Consider the following 26,562-nt stretch of genomic DNA (forward strand, 5'->3'; position numbering starts at 1 on the left):
GGGTAGAATGCTCATTGGTGAGTGGGTGCAGACTTGTTGGGTTGAATGGCCTGTTTCCACACAGTAGGGATTGTAATTCTAGCAAACTTAACAGTACAAACTATCATTTTGTACATCTGTAAATAAGTTATCTCACATGATGAACTTATTCCCTGTTTCCACAGGTTAATAACTACAAGGAATTAATTCATATAAGTCACTAACTATTGCTTAGACATGAATAATAAGGGGAAATCTTTGAGTTCTAATCATAAATTTATGCATCAGAGATGATGGCCCTTAGGCCTGTCATTCTTGTGCATTATGTTTGAAAGAGCTATTATATTATCTTCACTGACCACCCCCCCCACCAACACTCTCCACTACACGTTCTGTGCTGTTAATACATAACTCTGGAGATGTTTTGCTCCCCTCTCTCAGCAAAACAAAGTTTATCAGCATTGGTATCATTTCTGAAAACCTCTTGAGCACACTTTATGAACATAAAAAACAGAAGAACTACAAGCAAAAGTAGGTAACTGAGCCACTTGATCCTGCTCTGCCATTTAACCTGATCATGGCAGACTTCATCCTGACCTCAAAGTCACATTTTTGTCCGTTTACAATAATCCTTTAACTGACTATGAATTAAAATCTGTCTATCTCCTCCTTAAATTTATTCAATCCACTGCACTCGAAAGTAATGATTTCAACAGTTTCATGACACTTTGAGACAAATCCCCTTCATCTCTGTTTTAAATCTGACACTGCTCAGCCTAAAATTACAACCTCTCATTCTAGGTTGCCCTCTAAGGGAAACATCTCCTCTATTCTACAGTACATTATTAATACCCTTTAGTGTCTTATATAACTCAATTGGATCTCCTCTCCTTGTTCCAGTGAGCATAGGCTTTGCAAACCCGTAAGAACGGTTCCCACACTTTGATGCCTGACATTCGATATGATTCTATACCTAGAGAGAGAGAAAGTGAGGCCTTGGATGCTGCCTGACCTGCTGCGCTTTTCCCGCAACACATTTTTCAGCTAGAGAGAGAGAGAGAGAGACAGAGAGAGAGACAGAGACAGTGAGACAGGTTGGAGGTGGGGGAATAAAACATTTCTTGCCCATCTTTGTTGCATACATTTTGTTCGTCAAAAGTACTGAGCATATTCAGGACTTGTGGTGAATTGAGAAAGCTTGCATTTTAAAATGGACATTTAGATGATTGCTCTTTATTCAACTTTCTTTCTTTCTTTCTTTCTTTCTTTCTTTCTTTCTTTCTTCCTTTCTTTCCTCCTTCCTTTCTTCATTCCTTCCTTTCTTCATTCCTTGCTTTCTTTCTTTCTTTCTTTCTACCTATATATCCATTTCATTTCAACGACTAAATGGAGAGTATAAAAGAGAGCAGGTAGCAGCAAAGATTGTTTTAAATCATATTTGATCATTTTGTGTTCCATGAGCATAGAAGGGGTGAAGAAATGAAAGACTGCTGGAAATGAATCGACTTTATTTGGATGAATGAGGGAAAATTGATTGAAGGAAGTTGATGAATAAACAGAAGGAAGTGAAGAGGAATATGAGGGCAGTGTAGCATGTGAATCAATGAAAAGAATCATTGAGAAGTTGTGAAGAGCAGTAGAAGAAAGGCTGAGGAAAAGAGTAGGAACGAAACCAAGGAAGGAATGGAAAGAAAGACAAAGAGCGAAAGGAGCAAAATTCGGTAGAGAATAAAGTAGAGAGAAATAACTCATAACAACAATGAATAAAACAAATTAAAGACGGCCGGTAGCAAGGAAAGGTCGAAAAATGACAAGCATGGAACACAAAATACAGAAAGAATAGTAAGTGGAAAAAAAACCAACTGAAGTTGGGGAGCACAAGAAATGAATAAACAATATGTTAAAGATGGAAGTTCAGCTGCAATGTGCTTCAGCAGTTTTGTTCAAGGTGCCCAACAACCACATTGCTTTGCATGGACATCGCAGGTGCAGGAACTTAGGGATTCTTATCACCCAGGAGAAGAGAGAACATTAGTTCAGTTAGTACACCCTTAAACAGAGATAACCACAACTGCAGCTGGCTCCATTCTGTCATACCACAGAGTGAAACTTGGACGCGCTGACCTACTTTCAAAACCATGTGGTGGGCCTATCAGTGGAAAGCTGTATTGTGCAGTTTGAAAGCTGGGATCCCACGACTTCCGTTCAATATATTTTTCTGAGCAGCTGTATGATGTCACCTCCCCCACGCCTTCCGAGCTTTTAGCCCGAGATCAAATCTTGCCTTTGAGTCAGAATTTCCAGAGATGTCCTACCAAACAACGGAAATTACTTTGGGCCTGAGATTTAATGTTAAAACATATTATTGTCCTGTTGTCAGCTTTGGGACTCAAACAGCTGAATGCTTTGACAAAAGATTACATTCCTCTACCCACCATAACTGAAAGTGTTCAGATATTTTTGATTGATATTGTAATCTGTCTTCGACTTCTTCCAAAGTTACTGTCATTTTTAAAATTAATTCGCAGAATGTCAGCTTCACTGGCCAAGCCACCATTTATTGCCCATCCTTTATTGCCCAAAAGTGAGACAAGAGTCACATATGGAAAAGACCGGGTAAGAACTTGACGGAATTAGCAAGAACTTTCGAAAGCTGATTGGGGCAGAGGACAGCTGGAAAATGGGAAGCCTTCAGAAATGAGATAATGAGAATCCAGAGCAAGTATATTCCTGTCAGGGTGAAAGGCTGGTAGGTAGAGGGAATGCTGGATGACTAAAGAAATTGAGGGTTTGGTTAAAAAAAAGAAGGAAGCATATGTAAGGTATAGACAGGATAGATCGAGTGAATCCTTTGAACGGTATAAAAGAATTAGGAGTATACTTAAGAGGGAAATTAGGAGGGCAAAATGGGGACATGAGATAGCTTTGGGAAATAGAATTAAGGAGAATCCAAAGGGTTTTTACAAATACATTAAGGACAAAAGGGTAACTAGGAAGAGAATAGGAGCCTTCAAAGATCAGCAAGGCGGCCTTTGTGTGGAGCCGCAGAAAATGGGGGAGATACTCAATGAGTATTTTGCATTAGCATTTCCTGTGGAAAAGTATATGGAAAATATAGATTGTAGGGAAATAGATGGTGCCATCTTGCAAAATGTCCAGATTACAGACGAGGAAGTGACGGATGTCTTGAAACGGGTAAAGATGGATAAATCCCCAAGACCTGATCAGGTGTACCCGAGAACTCTGTGGGAAGCTGGAAAAGTGATTGCTGGGCCTCTTGTTGAGATATTTGTATTATCGGTAGTCACAGGTGAGGTGCCTGAAGCCTAGAGGTTGGCAAACGTGATGCCACTGTTTAAGAAGGGTGGTAAGGACAAGCCAGGGAACTATAGACTGGTGATGCTGACCTCGGTGGTGGGCAAGTTGTCGGAGGGAATCCTGAGGGACAGGATGTACATGTATTTGGAAAGGCAAAGACTGATTAGAGATAGTTAACATGGCTTTGTGCGTGGGAAACCATGTCTCACAAACTTGATTGAGTTTCTTGAAGAAGTAATAAAGAGGATTGATGTGGGCAGAGCAGTAGATGTGACCTATATGGACTTCAGTAAGGCGTTCGACAAGGTTCCCCATAGGAGACTGATTAGCAAGGTTAGATCTCATGGAATACAGGGAGAACTAGCCATTTGGATACAAAACTGGCTCAAAGGTAGAAAACAGAGGGTGGTGGTGGAGGGTTGCTTTTCAGACTGGAGGCCTGTGACTAGTGGAGTGCCACAAGGATCAGTGCTGTGTCATTTACACAAATGATTTGGATGCGAGCATAAGAGGTATAGTTAGTAGGTTTGCAGATGACAGCATAATTGGAAGTGTAGTGGACAACGAAGAGGGTTACCTCAGATTACAACAGGATCTGGACCAGATGGGCCAATGGGCTGAGAAGTGGCAGATGGAGTCTAATTCAGATAAATGCAAGGTGCTGCAATTTGGGAAAGCAAATCTTAGCAGGACTTATACACTTAATGGTAAGGTCCTAGGGAGTGTTGCTGAACAAAGAGACCTTGGAGTGCAGGTTCATAGCTCCTTGAAAGTGGAATAGCAGGTAGATAGGATAGTGAAGAAGGTGTTTGGTATGCTTTCTTCTATTAGTCAGAGTATTGAGTACAGGAGTTGGGAGGTCATGTTGCGGCTTTACAGGACGTTGAGTAGGTCACTGTTGGAATATTGCGTACAATTCGAATCTCTTTCCTGTCAGAAAGATGTTGTGTAACTTTAAAGGGTTCAGAAAAGATTTACAAGGATGTTGCCAGGATGGGGAGAATTTGAGCTATAGGGAGAGGCTGAACAGGCTGGGGCTGTTTTCCCTGGAGCGTCGGAGGCTGAGGGGTGACCTTATAGAAATTTACAAAATTATGAGGGGCATGGATAGGGTAAATAGGCAAAGTCTTTTCCCTGGGATCGAGGAGTCCAGAACTAGAGGGCATAGGTTTAGGGTGAGAGGGGAAAGATATAAAAGAGACCTAAGGGGCAACATTTCCACACAGAGGGTGGTACGGGTATGGAATGAGCTGCCAGAGGAAGTGGTGGAGGCTGGTACAATTGCAACATTTAAGAGGCATTTGGATGGGTATATGAATAGGAAACGTTTGGAGGGATATGGGCCTGGTGCTGGCAGGTGGGACTAGATTGGGTTGGGATATCTAGCTGGTATGGATGGGTTGGACTGAAGGGTCTGTTTTCATCCTGTACATCTCTATGACTATGACTATGAAGGATATTACTAAATTAAATGAGATTTCCCCCAACAATCATGGTCATCATTAGACATATAATTCCATATTTTTAATTTTGAATTGAAGTTCAAGAATCTGTAATGGTAGTCTTCCAGCCCCAGACCCTGGAACATTAGCAACGATACCACCAGTCCCGGTGATGTAGCTTGTGTGTTCGTTGTTGTAAAGAACCAGATGTGTAGATAAACAAGAGCATGGAGATTGGATGAGATGAACTTAGGTTTAAGTTTAGCAAGAAAGGCAGAGAACACGAGAAAGACAAAGAAATAAGTGATAGTGAGGAGATTGCACAGAAAGAAAGAAGCAAAGTTAGGAAAGGAGGATGAAAAAAAGGCTTGCGAGGTAGAGGGAGTTCAGTGTTAGAGGAGGTGACAGATACAAGCAACGAGAGAAACAATGAAATAAGAGTCAAAGAGATACAATCTCCAACGGAGATTATTCCAAGTTGTCTCAACCTTTTGTGCTTGCAACGTGATAAAGCAGGCCTAAAGACTGAATTGATACACGAGAATGCTTTAATCTTTGTGTGGGGTAGCGATGAAGTTCTAATGTTCCTGGGCTTGTAATCGAGAATATATGGCTCATGTAATAGGAACCTGATTTCTCATATCACAAACAAGGGTGAACTCAATAAATATTTGGAATTAAAATGTTATCTAATGGTGACCATGTACTGATTGTCATAAAACCATTCTGGGAGTGTTAATCAACAAGAACCTGTCCTTGTCCACCCATGTCTATGCGATGGTCTAGAAAGCACAACAAAACATCTACTACCTCAGGAGGCTAAAGAAATTCAGCATGCCCACGAATAGTCTTGCCATTTAAAAAAAAAGATGTGCCATGGAAAGTATCCTATCTGGATGCAACATAGCATTGTATGGAAACTGTTGTTCACCAGACTGCAAGAAATTATAGAGAGTTGTGAACACAGCCCTGTCTGTCACGCAAACCAACCATCTATCCATTCATTCCATCTATACCTCTTGCTGTATTGAGAAAGCAATCAACAGAATCAAAGACCCCTCCAACCCTTGTTCCACCTCTTCCATTGGGCAAAAAATTCAAGAATATCTTTTTTACTGTTGTTGTCAGACTTTTGAATGGATGCCTCAAATGTTAATGTTGATCTTTCTCTCTCTGCACCTTTTCTGCAGTTGTTACACTGCATTCTGTACTCTATTCTGCTACCTTGATGCACTTTGTACTGTACAATCGGCCATGAAGATCACACAACATAACACCTTTCACTATATCTAGGTACAAGTGACAACAATAAATCCAACTCAAAGTCAAACACCTTTGGGAAATCTGTCTTCCTTAGCTGGTCCAATCTAGGTGTGACTCCAGAACAACTGCACTGTGGATGACTAGGGATGAAAATTAAGTGCTGGCCTAGATAGTGATGCAAACATCCTTTGAATATATATATTAAAATAAAACCCAAGAGACTTTGTCAGTTTCGAATATTGGTTACTTTTCTATAGAGAAGAGAAGGCTGAGTAGGATTCTGATATGTGCCTTTAAACTTACCAATGTGTTCGATAGGGTAGACATAAGAATAGATACTTTTGCATTTTGTGGAGATCACAAAGAGAGGCAATAAATATGTGGTTGTCATTAATTAATACAAATCTTATTCCCATGATGATAATGACACTTGGGAGATTTTGGAGCAATTACTGAATCAGTGAACACAGAATATAGAATTCACGACAACAGGAGAAATACTTGAGACAAAGATAGATGTCTTTAATCTGGAGACACAGTTAATGAAGACATGGACAGAATGATATGCTCAAGGGATGAGGTCAAGAGGAAAAGAGAAGATTGATAGGCCAGAAATATTGGCATGGAACACATGAGGTTTCTTTGTTCTGCATGTATAATTGGGGAGAGAAACTGTCCAAACCCAGAAGAGACTGAAATGAATCATTTTGTAATTATGTATGCAGACTACAGTAGCATAATAGTAACAGAGGACAGAATTCAAATTCATTCAGTGCAATTGAAGAATTTAAATTGAATCAATTAACTAAAAATATGAAAGAAATGTTCATCATCAATAATGGTAACCTTGTAATCATTAGATATTTCAAACACTTCTGATTTGAAAGAAACATGCTAGCCTTACACGATGAGAATTAAGGAAAACCCCAAGGCATTCTACACTTATGCGAGGAACAGGAAGATGACCAGAGTGAGTGTAAGGCTGATTGGAGATACTGGATGAAACTTGTGAATGGAATCAGAGGAGTTGTGGGGTGCGTGTGTGTATGGAGGGGGTGTTCTTAATGAAAACTTTGCATCAGAATTCACTGAGAGGGACCTTGTCATTTGTGAGGACAACATTAAACACGTGAATACACTTGAACAGGTTCATGTTAAGAAGGAGGATGTGCTGGAAATTTTCAAAAAAACATGGGGATAGAAAGGTCCCCTGGGCCAGATGGGATATACCCAAGTTTACTATGGGAAGTGAAGGAAGAGATTGCTGCTTTGTGATGATCTTTGCATCCTCACTGTTCATTGAAGTAGTACCAATAGACAATAGACAATAGGTGCAGGAGTAGGCCATTCAGCCCTTCGAGCCTGCACCGCCATTCAATATAATCATAGCGGATCATTCCTAATCAGTATCCTGTTCCTGCCTTATCTCCATAACCCTTGATTCCACTATCTTTGAGAGCTCTATCCAACTCTTTCTTAAATGAATCCAGAGACTGGGCCTCCACTGCCCTCTGGGGCAGAGCATTCCACACAGCCACCACTCTCTGGGTGAAGAGGTTTCTCCTGAGCTCTGTCCTAAATGATCTACCCCGTATTTTTAAGCTGTGTCCTCTGGCTCGGCACGCACCCATCAGTGGAAATATGTTTCCTACTGCCAGAGTGTCCAATCCTTTCATAATCTTATCCGTCTCAATCAGATCCCCTCTCAATCTTCGAAACTCAAGGGTATACAAGCCCAGTCGCTTCAGTCTTTCAGTGTAAGGTAATCCTGCCATTCCAGGAATTGACCTCGTGAACCTACGCTGCACTCCCTCAATAGCCAGAATGTCTTTCCTCAAATTTGGAGACCAGAACTGCACACAGTACTCCAGGTGTGGTCTCACCAGGGCCCTGTACAGCTGCAGAATCACCTCTTTGCTTCTATACTCAATTCCTATTGTTATGAAGGCCAGCATGCTATTAGCCTTCTTCACTACCTGCTGTACCTGCATGCTTGCCTTCATTGACTAGTGTACAAGAACACCCAGATCTCTCTGTACTGCCCCTTTACCTAAATTGATTCCATTGAGGTAGTAATCTGCCTTCCTGTTCTTGCTACCAAAGTGGATAACTATACATTTATCCACATTAAACTGCATCTGCCATGCATCTGCCCACTCTCCTAACTTGTCCAGGTCACCCTGTAATCTCCTAACATCCTCATCACATTTCACCCTGCCACCCAGCTTTGTATCATCAGCAAATTTGCTAATGTTATTGCTGATACCATCTTCTATATCATTAACATATATTGTAAAAAGCTGTGGTCCCAGCACGGATCCCTGCGGTACCCCACTGGTCACTGCCTGCCATTCCGAAATGGAGCCGTTTATCACTACCCTTTGTTCCCTATTAGCCAACCAATTTTCAATCCAATCTAGTACTTTGCCCCCAATACCATGCGCCCTAATTTTACTCACTAACCTCCTGTGTGGTGTTTGGAGGGTGAAAACTTTTATTCATTTTTTCACAAAAGGGAAAGTGGATAACTCTGAGAATTTCAGACCAGTCAGTCTCATGTTGGTAGTGGGCAAATTATTGGTGAGCATTCTGAGAGACAGGATTTCTGATTATTTGGAAAAAAAGTATAGCTTGATTAGAAATAGTAAGATTGGCTTTGTGAGGGCAGGTCATGCCTCACAAGCCTGATTGAATTCTTTGAGAATGTGACAAAACACATTGATGAAGGTAGAGCAATGGATGTGGTGTATCTGGATTTTAGCAAGTTATTTCATAAGGTTTTTCCATGGTAGGTTCATTCTGAAAGTAAGGAGGCATGGAAAAGTATTCAGCCTGCAGCTTGGTGATCAGTAGGTGAAAGTGGGTACTGCAGATGCTGGAGATTACAGTCAAGATTAGAGTGGTGCTGGAAAAGAACAACAGATCAGGCAGCATCTGAGGAACAGGAAAATTGACATTTCAGGCAAAAACACTTCATCAGGAATGAGGCTGTGAGCCTCGGGGTTGGAGAGATGAATAGGAAGAAGGTGGGGCTCGGGGGGGATGTCTGGCGGAGAGTGCAATAGGTGGATGGAGGTGGGGTGAAGGTGATAGGTTGGAGAGGAGGGTGGAGTAGATAGATGGGAAGGTAGATTGAAGATGGGGCAGGTCATGAGGATGGTGCTGAGCTGGAAGGTTGGAACTGGGGTAAGGTGGGGGAGGGGAAATGAGGAAGCTGGTGAAGTCCATATTGATGCCATACGGTTGAAGGGTTCCGAGGCAGAAGGTGAGGCGTTCTTCCTCTCGGTGTTGGGTGGTAAGGGAGTGTCAATGGAGGAGGACCAGGACCTGCATGACCTCGGCAGAGTGGGAGGGGAGTTGAAAAGTTCGGATCACCTATTCAAGTGAAATTAGAATCATAGAATCCGTACAGTGCTGAAAGAGGCCATTAAACCCAACAAGTCTGAACTAACCCTTCGAAGATCATCCCAGGCCCCCACTTTATTCTCATAACCCCATATATTTTTATGGCTACTCCACATCCTGTGCACAGCTTTGGGCAGTATGAGCAATTTAGCATGGCCAATTCAACTAACATGCACATGTTTGGCCTGTGGGAGGAAACTGAAGCACTCAGTAGAACTCCACCCTCCCCCCAACTGTCCCCCCCCCCACCCTCCCCCCCCCCCCCCCCCTCACCCCCCACCCCCACACACACACACAGAAAATGTGCAAAATCTACACAGTCACCCAAAAGTGGAATTGAACCTGGGTCCCTAGCAACCAAATTGCGCATCCATGCCAGCCTTAGGAATGGTTAAAATATGCTGACCTCAGCAGTGTTGAGCACATCTCATGATTAAATGAAAATAACTCCAATTCCTGAATATTAGTCTAATATTCGAGAGCCAGAATTACATGCCACAATTTCAATAAATGGAAATAAGAGATCACACAACTTTTTAAATAAATATTCATTTGTGGGATTTGGGCTTTACTGGCCAGGCTAGTATTTATTGACCATCCATAGTTGCCCTTGAGGAGGTGGTTGTGAGCTGCTTGCTTGAACTACTGCAGTCCACCTGCTGTGGGTTGACCCACAATGCCATTAGGGAGGGAATTCCAGGATTTTGACCCAGTGACCCTAAAGGAACGGCAATATATTTCCCGATAGGATGGTGAGTGGCTTGTAGGAGAACTTGAAGGTGGTGGTGTATCCCATATACCTGCTGTCCCTGTCTTTCCAGATTGAAGTGGTTGTGGTTTTGGAAGGTACTGTCTGAGGAACTTTGGTGAATTTCTGCAGTGCATCTCGGAAACAGTACAGGGCGGTTACTACTGAGCATTGGTAGTGCAGGGAATAGATGTTTGTGGCTATAATGCCAATCAATCAAGATGCTTTGCCTTGGGTGGTGTCATAGAAGACAACCGCCCTTTCGTGGACTCCATTTATATGTCTTGTTGCCGCAGAAAAGCTGCCAACATCACCAAAGACCCACGCCACTCCAGTAATGCGTTCCAATGACCTCTTCCATCAGGCAGAAGATACAGAAGCTTGAATACATCCACCAGCAGGTTAAACAATAGTTTCTTCCCTGCCATTATTGTACTGACAAATTGACTCTCTAACTTCAAATAAAGTTGACCTTGGCAATCTTGATCTTGCCTGGTGCACGTCCTGTGCAGTACAACCTATATGCTAAAGATTTTTGCTCACCCTTGTATGTCCTTTCTTACTATGATGTGCCAACAACATTTTTCAATGTATTTAGATATGTGTGACAATAAATCAAGTCAAATCAAATCAAATTATGTCAAATACTATTACTCTCACCTTACCTGCTTGGATAAGTCATGTTAAAAACTATTCAGTACACTTATGCTTCTGATATTAGCTACTGATGCAGTTCCATGTTCAAATGTGACAAAGTTTCGATAGTATCCAAACTTGGGCTGACAAGTGGCAATGAATATTCAGACCACATAAACACCTGGCAAGTACCATCTCGATTAATAGACAATTTAACCACAACCTTTTTGCCACACAATAGTGTTACCTTCACTGAATCCACTGCTATTGACATCCTGGGGTTACCATTGACCAGAATCTCAGTTGGACTTGCTATATAAATATAGAAACTACAAGAGCAGGTCAGGTGCTAGGAATTCTGTGGTGAGTAACTCTTGTCCTGACTTGCAGTCAGATAGAATCACCAGTTCATCGAGTCCACAGTGACCATCCAAAGAGCATCCTACACAGTTCCGTGCCTCTATCTTATCCCTGTGACCCTACATTTCTCATGGCCAATCCATCTAAACTGCACATCTTTGGACAGTCAGAAGAAACTGCAGCACTGGTGAAAAACCCATACAGACACAGGGAGAATGTACACAGACAGCCACCTGAAGCTGGAATTGAACTTGGTCACTGGCATTGTGAAGCAGTATCACTGCAAATCACTGAACCACCATGCTACGCTCCCCAAAACCTGTCCACCAGCTACAAGGCACAAGTCAGGAATTTGTCTGAATACGTGCAACTCCAACAATATTCATGAAGCTTTACAACATCCAGGATAAAGCAATCTGGTTGACTGGAACTCCATCCATTTATACCACCATTAATGCTCAGTAACAGCAGTGAGCACTATCTGCAAAATACATGACAGAAATTCACTAAGACATTTAGATTGCACCTTTAAAACCGGCAAACACTTCCATCTAGAAGGACGATAGGAGAAAACACATGGTAACACCATCATCTGCAATCCATTCGCCATCCTTACTTGGAAATATATTGCTATACCTTCACTTTCGCTGGGTAAAAATCCTAAAATTCCTTCCCTCAAGCATTGTGTGTCTACCAGAGGATGAGGATTGCAGCTGTCCAAAAAAAACCTCACCCCATCCTCTCAAAGACAAATTGGAATGGGCAATAAATGCTGGCTCAGCCAGCGAGTCCCATGCCCAAAATGAATTTTTAAAATGCAATTGCCTGGAGGCCTTCACGAAGACATGATTGGTCATATTAAAACGGAAAAAAACATCTTTCAATCTCATTAAGCCTGTTACATTGCAACAGGAGGAAAGGATTTACCCCGCTGGTACACATTACTCCACAACAGTTAAATGCCAGGCACTTTTTGTGATATTCAATTTGATCATGGCAGTCCTGTACTTCAGTTGCATGCTCCAATCATTACTCAGTATCTTGGATTGCTCAGATAGACTTAGGGCTAACAAACATTTATCAACAGTTCGAGTCCACATTTTGAACATGTTTATAACGCTAAGCATGGTGAAGAGGGAAGAACTGAAATAATAATGACAAACAATAGCTTTCATTGTATAAACTTTCTATTTATTTCTTAAACATTTAACGAAAGGAAAAGTGTAAAGGGCGAAATCATGAGAAAACTGTCAATACCTGATTCATTGAGAACCCTATGAAAAATAATGAGGATCACAGTTTCCATCAGCAATCTATTAGATGAATTCTAATGCTAGCAATAAAAGTTTGATGGTTAACAGACAAGACTTGTTTTAAACAAAATTTGAGTTACAATCTTTTGTTTTTGCTTAACAATATACATAGCTTTATTAGACCAGCACGGAGGATATGTTTCACACAGGAAGTGGAAAAGGTAAAATCATTTATCTTGGAATTAATTGTAATAAATGGTTTTGGTTTTAATATTTTCAAGGAGATCTGTATTTTCACGTTTGGCTAAACAGCCTTCTGTTTTGCTTTAAGAGTTCTGTGGTTCTGTATAAAGTTTTAAGGATTATGGATTATTAAGTAATCTAAAAAAGGGAAAATATAATGAAAACTTCAAATCTTAACCTATTTAGACACTAGGAAAACAAGGAAACGTCAAGACTCTGAAAGGATTTATTTCAGCAGGAAAAGGTGAGGCAAGGCATAAATGTTCTCCACTCATCTCCCATGGTGACCTTGTGGAGATATTTACACTGGCATGGTAGGAGTTAATTAGATTAAGTTTATCCCATCGATGAACACAATATTTATTTTTCTTGCTTCTTCCTCTCTCCCATACGTTCTGCAATTCATCTGTTCATTGTCTTCATTGCTTTGTTTTAATCAGTCAAATCTTTTGCTGGAAGATGTCTAATGACAAAAACAAAGTTGATGATGTGATTGTAATAAAATCATAAATATGCAGCCCTGAATCAGGCAACTCTGATAAACTATCTTTAATGCTGCATTCAGTTAGCTAATATAATTCAGGGAAGGAAATCTGTCATCTTTACGTACATGGGACTGTGGATCCATGGCAAAGCTGTTGACTCTTAATTACCCTCTGAAACGGCCTAGCAAGCCATTCAGTTGAAGGGCAACCTTCAATGGACAAAAACAATAACAAAAGCGCAATTTCCTGCAGTTGCCCGAGAGTTTTTGTCTCACTCCCTACCATAAATCGTGTGGATGCTCTAATGGTGCAGGTTAATTAAGCAAAATTATGTGCAAAGTAACGAATGGGACATGTTGCCAGGGGTGAATGAAATGGACAAAACTCACAAAAACAGTGGAAGACACCATTTGGGCAGAATGGGCTGTTATATACTAAAACTTTTTAATAATTCTATGAACGAATATCAATAACCAAGTCTTAGAATGCATTCTTTAATAAGTCTACTGAGTTTAACTTTACCTTAGTTTTCCAAGCAAGTATTGAGATGAATATTCCATAAAAGACACTTTTGCAAATCAAGATCAGATATGTCAATTTTCCTGTTGCCATGCTGTGCATTTTCACTTCTACAAAGAAATTTGTAATGAACATTGTTAAAATGCCTGTTTTCTTGAAGAAAGAATTGTTTTTGTTAACAAAAGAAACATATCTTTATTTTAGGGTCTCAATGTAAAGTTAAGCTGTAAAATAGAATACGTCCACCTTTGATGCAAGAAGTTGCCCTCTATCCTATCTCTCCATGTCAATTATTATTCAAAAATGTACCATGTTACATTTTGAATACCTTTATTCACTGTAGGAATCGCATGACAATAGACAATAGGTGCAGGAGTAGGCCATTCAGCCCTTCGAGCCTGCACCGCCATTCAATATGATCATGGCTGATCATTCCTAATCAGTATCCTGTTCCTGCTTTATCTCCATAACCCTTGATTTCACTATCTTTGAGAGCTCTATCCAATTCTTTCTTAAATGAATCCAGAGACTGGGCCTCCACTGCCCTCTGGGGCAGAGCATTCCACACAGCCACCACTCTCTGGGTGAAGAAGTTTCTCCTCATCTCTGTCCTAAATGGCCTACCCCGTATTTTTAAGCAATGGAAGCATGTTTCCTGCTGCCAGAGTGTCCAATCCTTTCATAATCTTATACGTCTCAATCAGATCCCCTCTCAGTCTTCTAAATTCAAGGGTATACAAGCCCAGTCGCTTCAGTCTTTCAGTGTAAGGTAATCCTGCCATTCCAGGAATTGACCTCGTGAACCTACGCTGCACTCTCTCAATAGCCAGAATGTCTTTCCTCAAATTTGGAGACCAGAACTGCACACAGTACTCCAGGTGTGGTCTCACCAGGGCCCTGTACAGCTGCAGAAGCACCTCTTTGCTTCTATACTCAATTCCTATTGTTATGAAGGCCAGCATGCTATTAGCCTTCTTCACTACCTGCTGTACCTGCATGCTTGCCTTCATTGACTAGTGTACAAGAACACCCAGATCTCTCTGTACTGCCCCTTTACCTAAATTGATTCCATTGAGGTAGTAATCTGCCTTCCTGTACTTGCCACCAAAGTGGATAACCATACATTTATCCACATTAAACTGCATCTGCCATGCATCTGCCCACTCTCCTAACTTGTCCAGGACACCCTGTAATCTCCTAACATCCTCATCACATTTCACCCTGCCACCCAGCTTTGTATCATCAACAAATTTGCTAATGTTATTGCTGATACCATCTTCTATATCATTAACATATATTGTAAAAAGCTGTGGTCCCAGCACGGATCCCTGCCATTCCGAAATGGAGCCGTTTATCACTACCCTTTGTTTCCTATTAGCCAACCAATTTTCAATCCAATCTAGTACTTTGCCCCCAATACCATGCGCCCTAATTTTACTCACTAACCTCCTGTGTGGGACTTTATCAAAAGCTTTCTGAAAGTCCAGGTACACTACATCTACTGGATCTCCCTCGTCCATCTTCAGAGTTACATCCACAAAAAATTCAAGAAGATTAGTCAAGCATGATTTCCCCTTCATAAATCCATGCTGACTCTGTCCTATCCTGTTATTATTATCCAGATGTGCCGTAATTTCATCCTTTATAATAGACTCCAGCATCTTTCCCACCACTGAGGTCAGACTAACTGGTCTATAATTTCCTGCTTTCTCTCTCCCACCTTTCTTAAAAAGTGTGATAACATTAGCCACCCTCCAATCCTCAGGAACCGACCCCAAATCTATCGAACTCTGGAAAATAATCACCAACGCATCCACGATTTCCCGAGCCACCTCCTTCAGTACCCTGGGATGCAGGAGACTTATCAACCTTCAGACCTAACAGTCTCTCCAACACCAAATCCTGGCAAATATAAATTCCCTTAAGTTCAGGTCCTTCAGCCACTGTTACCTCAGGGAGATTGCTTGTGTCTTCCCCAGTGAACACAGATCCGAAGTACCCATTTAATTCCTCTGCCATTTCTTTGTTCCCCGTAATATAATCCCCTGTTTCTGTCTTCAAGGGCCCAATTTTAGTCCTAACCATTTTTTTGCCTTGCACATACCTAAAAACGCTTTTACTATCCTCCTTTATATTATTGGCCAATTTACCTTCGTACCTCATTTTTCCTTTGCGTATTTCCTTCTTAGTAATCCTCTGTTCCTCTTTAAAAGCTTCCCAGTCCTCAGTTTTCCCACTTATCTTTGCTATGTTATACTTTTTCTCTTTTAACTTTATATGTTTCTTAACTTCCCTCGTCAGCCACGGCCACCCATGCCTCCTCCTGGGATCTTTCTTCCTTTTAGGAATGATCTGATCCTGCAACTTATGCATTATGCACAGAAATATCTGCCATTGTTCCTCCACGGTCATGAATATTTACTTCTAAATGTGAGGAAATATTTAAACCTGGAACTCATAAATGCATGTGTTGAGAGCTCATATCAGGCATGAGAATTTGTATCAATATAGAGCATTTTTCTCTTGTGGTCACTTAAGCCCTACTTCCAGTGTCAGTAGAGGGGGAAAACTACACTATTGCGCAGAAGCATTGACTCAGTGATCTATTTTCCTCTGAGGCAGATGTAAAGCATCCAGTAACATTATGACATTCTGCAAGGGCCCTGGAATAACATACTCCTCTCAACCAAAATTACCAAAACAAATTAGCAGGCCATTACACTTTGTGGGAGTTTGTGATGTGAAAATTGCTTATTATAATTCTCATATTGCTGCAGTGACTGCAGTTCAAACTTACATCATTTGAAAAAAGAAGTTTATTGGGATGTAACTATTTGCATGAAATATCTGTTACAATAACACATTTACAATTACCATTTATGCACTGCGGCTATTTAAAGTCATAGATGTCATGGACAAAAGAATGCCATTTGACTCATTAAATTGTAAAAGAAACCAATCTTCCTGATTTCTTCACTCTATCTTCATAGACCTGGAATTTTATTGCTCCAAGTGGTCATCCTTTGGAAATAATTGTTTGTTTCTGTTTCACCACCCACATCGGCAAGTTGATTAGCATTCTCACAAAAGAAAATATTTTCTCACAGTTTTCCTCCATTTCTCACGCAAATCCTGAAGTCGTCTGCCCTAAACCGTATATTCATCAGTTAAAAGAACAGATTTTCTTTGTCCATGCTATCAAAATCTTTATAGCATTTCATACACCTTCATTTAATATCCCCCCAATCTCCTTTATTACAAAGGAGAACTATTCTAGCTTCGCCAGCCTAACCTTGTAGGTAACAATCCCATTTCTAGATCCAATGTAGATAATCCCCTTACACCCCCTCAAAGATTGTTCATATTATTCTTAAAACATGATATTCGGAGGCAGGTAGAAGGATGTAGTAACTTACCTTTACTTATGCCGCAGATTTCTGAAAGAGATTTAATAGAAAAATTAGCATCAGAGTACTTGTTGGAGTGATTGTTCAGATGTAGATCATCACACGGTGGCCCAGGGGTTAGCACTGCTGCGTTACAGCACCACGGACATGGGTTCAATTCTAACCCTGGGTGACTTTATGGAGTGTACATGTTCTTCCTATGCTTGCACAAGGTTCCCTCACTGTCCAGAGGTGTGCAAGTTAAATATATTTGCCATTCTAAATTTTCCTGTGGTTTGTAGGCTAGTTGGATTAGCCATGGTACATCAGGGAGATGGGGTTGCTAGATCTGAGTAAGATGTTCTTCAGACAGTTGATGCAGACTCATTGGGTGAAATGGCCTCTTTCCACTCTGTTGGGATTCTATAAGTTGTATGTCAGTCTGCATACAGTCTGATGCTGTTTTTGCAAGATTTTAGAACATTATTTCCCATTAACTTTATATTATTTATCTATTTTTTGAATTATTTAGCTGGTTATTTATTTATCTACAAATGTATCTACTCACTCTCTTATTCATAAGAACACAGACACTGTTTAAATCAACATTCCTGTATTCTTTGAAGCTAAAATTAAAATCATTTGGAGTTAACACAAGCACATACCAGCATTAATGGGTAAAACTTCTGAATGGTTTGTTGGTTGTGATCCTTGGTAATAATGTTCCACTTTGCATTCAATATTTTTAGACTTGGCCCAGGTTTGAGCGTTTAATCTGAACCGACTGCTGATGCTGTAGGTCTTTGTCTCAGTTTTGAACATAGAATTGACGTCAGTCTGAATTTTCTCATCAGTTGCTGATATCGCAGTGCCATCCAGAAACCAGTGGATTTTGATATTGTCAGGATAGAAGTCAGTTACTAGGCAAATCACAGTTGCCTTCTCTTTCTGTTTAATCTCATCTGGTGAGGGTTCAAAGATAGTGATGCTAGCATTCTTAGGATCATGTTCTGTGTGAATTAAACAACGATAAAGTAAAAGAACACGTGTGAGATTGAAAATCATCTGCAATTTTAAAACAGTACATTATTTTTACATAGAACAATTAGCTTAATATAAAATACAAAATAATGCTGTCTGTTTTCTTGACATCAGGCTACATATTAATAATAAACAATTGAATCTCTTTGCATGTTGTGTATTCTTTGTACCTTTTAACCAAAACAGTGAGAATTCAAATCTGATCTTTTTCTTGGTAACTAACTGTAGTGTAATTCTGTCCTAAACTCAAAATGTCTTCCTATCAATTTGAAAGTGTTTTTGAATTTTGGTCAAAGCTATTATTACTTTACTGAACCATCATTTACTCTATAGATAACATTTCTAATTCTGCTCATAGCTGTTTTCTACATCTTGTGACCAGCAATGTAACCATAAACTGTTCCAATAAATGAGGATGTTTTTCAGTCTCTTACATGATAGTAGGTAGAGATACCAAGTTAACCCTGCCAACTCAACCCCTTGTCTCACAAAATAACAAAATTCCCCAAAATCAAGTAATTAGACTTTATAGAATATATCTAACACACACAGACACACACAAACACACAAATGTAGATACACATATATTAATATTAATATACTGGATTTGTTTCCGTCACCAACTCAGGCTGTACATGTCAAAACAAATATAGTTTTTAGGAAGATGTTATGGTCTGTAACCCACTGATTTTTGGAAAATAAAGATTTTCAAGGAAATTACATGGACGAGCAAAACATAGAATTGTATCAATAGGAGCCTTAATTGTCTGAATATAGTGTAAAGGGCAGAGAAGGTTACGAGTTCCAATGGTGTGTCAGAATTTTCTACATCAGAATGTTTTCAGTGAAACTAGGAAGCAAACAAAAAAACTGTCATATTTGATTATTGGGAGAGAGGTGGGCCTCACTCAAGGGTGAGTGGGAAAAGATTAAAATGAGTTGTGTGATCATTGTATCATAAAGTTTAGCGTTACAATGAAAATGACAAGGAACAATTTGGAGTAATAATAATTAATTTGTGAAAACCAATTTTAATGATGTTTGATAACAAATAGACCTGGAAGGCATAAATTGCAACCAAAGATTGACAGAAAGCCTGGTAGCTAAACAATGGTGTATTTTCAAAGGAAAGCTAGAACAGGCACCAGCAACTTTTTGAAAGTGATAGGTACAGCAAAATAAAAGGACTTCTCTAGGTTATAAAAGGTTATACAAATTATTACGAAGAATTAATGATGTGCTCTTAACAGATATCAAACAGAATATTCAATTGAGAATTATGTTATATGTCTTCAAAGTTTACCAGGCACCAAGAGCAGATGAGGTACATTGAAACATGTTAAGTGAAGAGAAAAGTAAAGGGCCTTTGATCTCCTTTCTGTTGTTCTTAGTCTTAGGGTGGTGCCTGGAGATTGGAGAATTCAACAAAAAATACTGGAAAGTTCTCCATGACTTTGTGGTGGATATAAATCTAATAGCATATGTTAAAAAGGCAAATTACTTTTCATGAAAAATGTATTAGGAAAAGGCAAACAACTACAAGCTGGCCAGCTTAACATCTGTGTTAGGGCAATATGTAGAAACAATAAATTGTAGCAAATTACTAGTTGCACTCATAAAATGTGATTATTTAGAGAAAGCTAAGATGAATTTCTTAACGGAAAATTACATTTAATTGATATTTTGGAGCTTTTTGAAGAGGTAACAAATAGGGCTGATGAGGGCAATGCATCGACTTCTAGACAGCCTTTGATGTAGTACTGCATAACAGTCTTGCAAATGCTCTTGGAGTTCGACGTAATTACCAGGGACCCTGGTTCGATGCCAGGCTGGGGCAACTGCATATATAGAATTTGCACATTGTCCCAGTGTACACATGGATTTCCACCAGTTGCTCTGTTTTGCTCCAGTAGTCCAAAAGATAGTTGATAGATTGACCATGCTAGGTGCATGTTAGGTGGATTAGCCATGGCACATGTGGTTACAGGATAGACACTCTTTGGAGGGTCAGTACAGACTTGATGGGTCGAATGGTCTCAAGTTTGATGCAATTTGACTTTATATTTATTTGAATGTAATTCTATAGTATATATCAGGTGGGAAAGTCGCTCAAAGTCACAACCAAAAGTCAGCTCCATCTCCATGAAAAATAGTTTATGTTGAAATATTAATAGGTCTTGATTTACACTCAGACATCTAAAATCTAGAATATTACCCATTTCTGTCTTAGAAAATAATTGAACCAATGATTCTTCCAAACCAGTGTTGGAAGCACTTGGACTGAACAAGCTGAGCTCTTTAGAAATGGCATAATGTGCTTTCATAACAGCAGTTCTCGATATAAAAGAAATGAATACGGTCCACAGAGAGCTGAGTGAATAGTTGGTTTAAAATTCTGAAGGAGGAAAAATGGAGTCTAAAGTGAGTGGATCCTAAATGTAAGACAGTCAGCAATAAATCCTGTGGAGATTTCAAGAGAAACCTATTTACTCATGGGGTGGTGAGAATGTGAAATTCACGACTCTTACTTGTGTGAATTTCTGAGAAAATGAGTATAGATGGAGTCAGTAGAAGCTATTTAAAGAGATTAATTTTAAAAGTGCGGGAAGCCACTGACCTGGTGGTGTTATCGATGGGCTGTTAATCCTGAGACCCAAACAATATTTTTGGGACCTGGGTTTGAACCCTGTCACAGCAGACAGTGGAAATTGAATTCAATTAATAACAAATCTGAAAATACAAGTCTAACGATGACCAGGAATCCATTGGCATTGTTTGAAATCCCCGTCTGATTCACTAATGTTCTTTATGGAAAACAAGCTGCTATCCTTACCCGGTCTGATCGATATGTGACTCCAAATCCACAGCAACATGGTTGATTCTTAACTGTAATTTGGGCAATAAATGCTGCCTTATCAGTGATGTCCTTATCCCATGAATGAATTTTTAAATAATGAAGTTATATGGTTGGGTTACAGTAGAAGAACTAAGATTGGACTCACATGGAGTTTAAATGCTAGAGTTCAACTGTTGGGCTGAATGGTATACTTTTCGATGGTGCAATCTATCAGTGTAATTAACATTTTACAACCATAAAGGCATTTTTTTTCTCTTAGATTGTTAAGATCTTCGTGCTCAGACAGTAGTAAACTGAGTGACTGTCAGTGAAGCATAGTTATAGTGAAAGACAGCAACCCGAAAATAAATATCATCTGCGGTTGTGACAGTTAGTGTCTATGCTGAGAAAATTCAGTCTCTGCATTTGGAATACAAAACTGGATTTTGGAGAACTACACATGCTAAAAGGCAAATTTCGAACACCTCAACTGTTTCTAGTTATATTTACGGTTAAATGATGCAATATTTAAGGAGAAAGCAATGCCATAAATCCATAACGTGTTCAAGCCAAGTGTGCACAATTGAACAGAAACATTGGAATCTGCTGACTATGTTCACACATCAACCATTGAACGAGAGCTGAGACCTCACAATTTAATAAACAGCCACATCTTTTTTTTTTCTCAAGCAGTAAACGTTGGTTCAGGACATTGGAAAGAATTCCTTCATCTTCACTTTGGTCCTCTGCTCCTTTCCACCTACTAGAGATAACTGATGGAGTTTCAGGTTAATGTGTCAGCTGAAGGACAGCTTCTCCAACATATATCACTCTCTAGTATCAGCCTTACATTAATCCTTCCTTAACACCGATCTTCTATAGTGAGGCATTCCATCACTACTGAAAATTTAAGCCAGCTGCCTAGTTAATGGGTTAAAACCTTTTGAAACTATAACATTTTGCCTTGGAGGAAACTACACTGCAATGGAGCAACTTAATAGAATTTGACAAGATGGTAATTTTGAGAATCAATCTCTTTCTGAACCAGTTAACCTGAAATTGACCAATGTGAATTCACAACATTTCACCCTTACCTCAAGCTGTGAGCCAGCCACAGTAGACCAGAAGGCCTTGAGAAAAATATTACTGTGTATAAGTTGGAATTTTAAAAATTGCAACTTTCCAGTCTATCCACATAACTAAAGTCCCCTAGTGCTGGCAGCATTTCCATAAATGTTTCCTGCCTCTCTCTAACATCTTGGCACTATTCCGAATATGCGGCAATCAAGGAAATGAAACAACTGCCTCACCCAAATTTAGAAAATGCATAGAAATAAATATATATCTATTCATATAGTGCCATTGATGCAGTAAAATATATCCTCCCAAGGCACTAGGGCAGGTGTTAAAAGTTTTAAAATATTATTTTTAAAGGAAGAGCAAGGGAGAGATAAAAATAATTAGGAACATAATTGTGGAGTTTAAACATTTAGGGCAGCTGATGGCAAGGGCTTTTTGGAAGGGTTAAGGACGGGGGAATGGACAAGAGACCTGAATTGGAGATGTGCAGAAATCTTATAAATTCATAATATCCAGACCTGATAATCTAGAAGCCCAAATTCCAAAATCAATTTACTTATATTCCTCGTTATCCAGAAACATATTAAAGTGTTCCTGAAACTACACAGTTGACTAATTGTTAAGCACCAGCAATTGAAGTTTTGAAATTGGCAAGTAAGCAGAGGTACACTTACAATAATTCCGCTGGCACTGAAAATGTAGTTGTACTTCCAATGAAGCAATTTGTATTTTTGTAGTGCAGTTAACATCTGTTGCAAAAAATTGCGAATTTGTAATTGCTTTAATAGTGATTTAAACGAAATCATTACTTTGACCTTTTCATTCAAACAGTTTTGGGGGCTTTCACGACTGGAATTGCATTTCTGGTGTTTATATTAGAAATAGTTAGAAAAAATATTGTTATCAATAAAATATGCTAAAGTATATGGAGAGTACATGAGAACAGGGTGACCAGAGTTAGTACCAAGGATGGGGGGCTTCAGTTATTATGGCGAGCCTAGATGTTCTCCTCAGAGAAGAAAACATTAAAAGCATTTTTAATTGAGATCTTCAAAATTATGAAGGATTTACATGGAATAAAAGTTGAAAAATTGTTTCCATTTGTGGGTGAGTAAGTAATTACAGGCCATACTATATGTTTTTCTAAAAACTACTGGGTTCGTTATGACTGGAAATGTATCATCTATAGTAGCAAGTTTGACAATAACTTTCAGTTGGAATCATGGATAAAGGAAAACACTGCTGATTATAATGAGAAATCATAAGTGATAGTAACTGGGTAACTCTTGCAGTTAACTGATAAGGTAAGATGGATCAAATGAGTTCCTTCTGCGCTAAATATTAAGTGAGAATGAGAAGTTTTCAGGATGCCATAGCAAACTTAATACATTCACTAATTTGCTTTAGGAGTGGAAATGTGGCATTATTGCTCAGGTCTCACCTTAATGTGAATCCAAGCCAATACTGGTGACTCTTAACAATTTTCTAAAGAGGCAAGATAGATTCAGATGGGTGAAATCTTATAATCTGCTTGCTTAGTAATGGTGTCTTTACGAAATATAAATCTTGCAATTCATTTTTTCCAGTTTTAGCTTCAGTTTATGAGGTCTGGGGATAATTACAAAGTGAGGAATGAATACTTGGAGTCATGTAAACTTTGAACACTGAGATTGCATACCAACCTAAAAATGACAGCTTCGTCCTGGGACACCACATGAATAAACTGAACTCACAGATGAGAGAAAACCTGCAGCCTGGCAATAAAACTACTGGCCACTCAGTTATAAGAACATAAGAACTAGGTAGCAGAGTGGTCAATTCAGCCCCTGAAGCCTTCTCTGTCATTTGATGCAATAATGAGTGATCTCATCCTAAACTCTACTCTTCCACCTGTTCTTCATAACCCTTTCAATCTTTTGCTAATTATAAGGAATCAACAGAAGTAATATGTCCAATTCTCGGCATCACATATAGAACATATGTCAAAAAATTGGAAGAAGAAGATGAGATTTTGCTAAAATTGTGATTTGGTTTCAATTATGTGGAGAGACTGGAGAAGCTAAGTTTGTTCTCCCAATGTATGTTACCAACAGTTAGCTGGTACATTCACAGTCACGATGGGTTTCATTGGAATAGATTGGCAGAAGCAATTTCCACCATTCAGTTCCCTGAGCCTCAAACTTCCCTGTGCCTCAAATGCATGTAAAAAATAATCTGGTTCGAGCAAGAGATGACTTTCGTTTATTTGGATAGATTGAAACGCCGATGTTTGTTTATTTCTTTGATATGCTACTATGCAGAACTGAACTGCATTTGTGACTATGTATTTTAGACAGAGAGAGACAGCGAGAGAGAGTTTTTATGAATAAAGTATATTTATAAATTAAACATCCTTATGAATATGCAATGCATCTTACAATGTCAGTTGGGGTTTGCAATATTCTAACTGAAATGAGGTCACAGGGAAGTAACTGGAGATTGAAAAATGTTACAATATAGTAGCAAATATTTTAAACCACTGATGTATTTTACGTTTACCTACCTGCAATTGTCAGTTTAGTGCCTTCACCAAAATATAATGGATTGTTGTTGTTGTAGCACAATGTTAAACACCCATTTAAAAACATCTAATCCAAACAGGCAATTCGGCTGGGATGTGTTTCAGTTCCTGAAGCAGAACCACCATTTGCAACATCCCTTGATACCCTCGTGCTTTAGAAATCTATTAGTTTTAGTCATGAAGGTTCAATGTTCTTTTTGTAGGGGAAAGGATCCCGAATTCTATTTTGATTACTGTGAAATAATGCTTCTGGATTTCACTTCTAAATGCTATAATTCCAATTTTAAAATACTGTCTTCTCAGTGCAGATGTCTCCACTAAAGAGTAAATCGTGCATAGTCAACATTCCCTTTATAAAATCCTAATTTGGAATAATACTTTACATGCATATTTTCTAAAGTACACGGAGCTTTATATTTTCTAATTTGAATGCTGAAGAGTAACTGGCTACTGCAATATAAACACTACAATATTTCAATTCACAATATCACAAAACATTACAATGCGCTACCAAATTGTTTAAACTGGCAGTGGTCTCAGTATTTTTAAAATGATATTTTTTAAGAGAATCTTAATCAACGTCTCTGGGCCAAAAATGTAACCATTGCTCGTGCTGTATTTAATTACTCATGACGGTAAATTGTTACGGGAAATATCAATAAAACGATTTTTTAAACTGATTACGTTTTCCATCATGTTTTCACTTCATGTCTCTTTCCATTCAGTTCATGTTTTCTTAACCTTTTGTTGTGCTCCCTTATGTAGCTAATTTAATAATTTGCCCTGCTACTCAGTCATCACAATGCTTATTGGCACTCAAGGGAAAGCAGTTGATTGATTAGAATTATAGAGCATAGAACAGTACAACAAAAGTACGGGCCCTTCAGCCCACCATATCTGTGCTGACCATGATACCATTCTAAACTAATTCCATCTACCTCCAAGTGGTTTGCATCCTTCTATTCTCTGCCTGTTCATATGTCTGTCTAAATGTCTCTTAAATTTTGCTCGCATCTGCTTCTGCCACTTCCTCTTGCTGTATTTCCCAGGCACCTACCTCCCTGTGTAAAATACTTACCTTGCTTACCTTCCTTAAATTATATGTGTATTTCAAATGTTACATGACGCTAAGTAGGATCTTGATAACTAGATTTTACACAATTAGTAGGAAGCTGATAACGAAGTGTACTGATATATTGGATAGAGATGAAATAGTTCTGCAGGTTGGGCTCGTTAGTACTCAAAGGGCATAATCGAATCTTTGGGGTCAGAACCCTCAGGAGTGCATTTGGGAAACATTTCCATAGGCAAACGATGGTGCAGGAATAAAATTCAATTGCAAGTTACAGTTGTTGAAATATCTTTTGGAAGCTTTAATTCTGAGGCTAATTGTTTTTGTCAACACATATTCAGGTTTTGGGCAAGGATATTTGGACTTAAGTCACAAATTAGCTATGATCATATTGAATGCTGGAACAGACTAAATGGAGTAAATGGCCTATTGAAGATCATATGTATCTATGATTCTATTTCGGACAAATTCCATTCAAGTCTATTCAGTGAATTTTCACAAATCTTTCATTCATAGTTCACAAATTTATACTTTCAGTTTGTAATTAAGCTCCTAAACTCTACTGTAGACATTTCTCCAATATTTCTAAATATATAACCATTTATGACTGGTTTTCTTGCTGGAGCCAATCTTGTTCATTCAATGTTAGACCAATTTTCCTTTTGAATATTTCTTCCATGTCCCTGTTATGCAATAGTTTCCAGATCACAACAACATGCTGCCTGAACAAATATGCTTCACAATTTTACTAAATTACTTTAGGTTACATATACCTCTGCTGACAAAACTGTTCCTGGTTATTTTATGCATCCAGAGTCTACACTATTTTTGAGACTTTAGTCGAAACTTCATCTAAATTCTAAGGAGCATAATACCAATTTCTCTGGTATGAACACTCAAATATACTTTCTCATCCTTGGAACCATTTAAATGAAT

General features: G+C 39.1%; 1 gene segment (V, D, J or C); it reads right to left on the minus strand.

Annotated features, from left to right (window-relative positions):
- Positions 1 to 12,320: 12,320 nt before the first annotated feature.
- LOC122542911 (M1-specific T cell receptor beta chain-like) lies at positions 12,321 to 24,636 on the minus strand. The segment is given in 5 exon segments: positions 12,321 to 13,110; positions 13,655 to 13,761; positions 17,068 to 17,088; positions 17,703 to 18,047; positions 24,537 to 24,636. Coding segments are annotated over 5 exon segments (585 nt in total).
- Between the last annotated feature and the right edge of the window lie 1,926 nt (positions 24,637 to 26,562).

The sequence above is a fragment of the Chiloscyllium plagiosum genome, unplaced genomic scaffold, assembly GCF_037043375.1.
Source record: "Chiloscyllium plagiosum isolate Xiang-an unplaced genomic scaffold, Cpla_swu_hap1 HiC_scaffold_47, whole genome shotgun sequence".
Classification (NCBI taxonomy): domain Eukaryota; kingdom Metazoa; phylum Chordata; class Chondrichthyes; order Orectolobiformes; family Hemiscylliidae; genus Chiloscyllium; species Chiloscyllium plagiosum.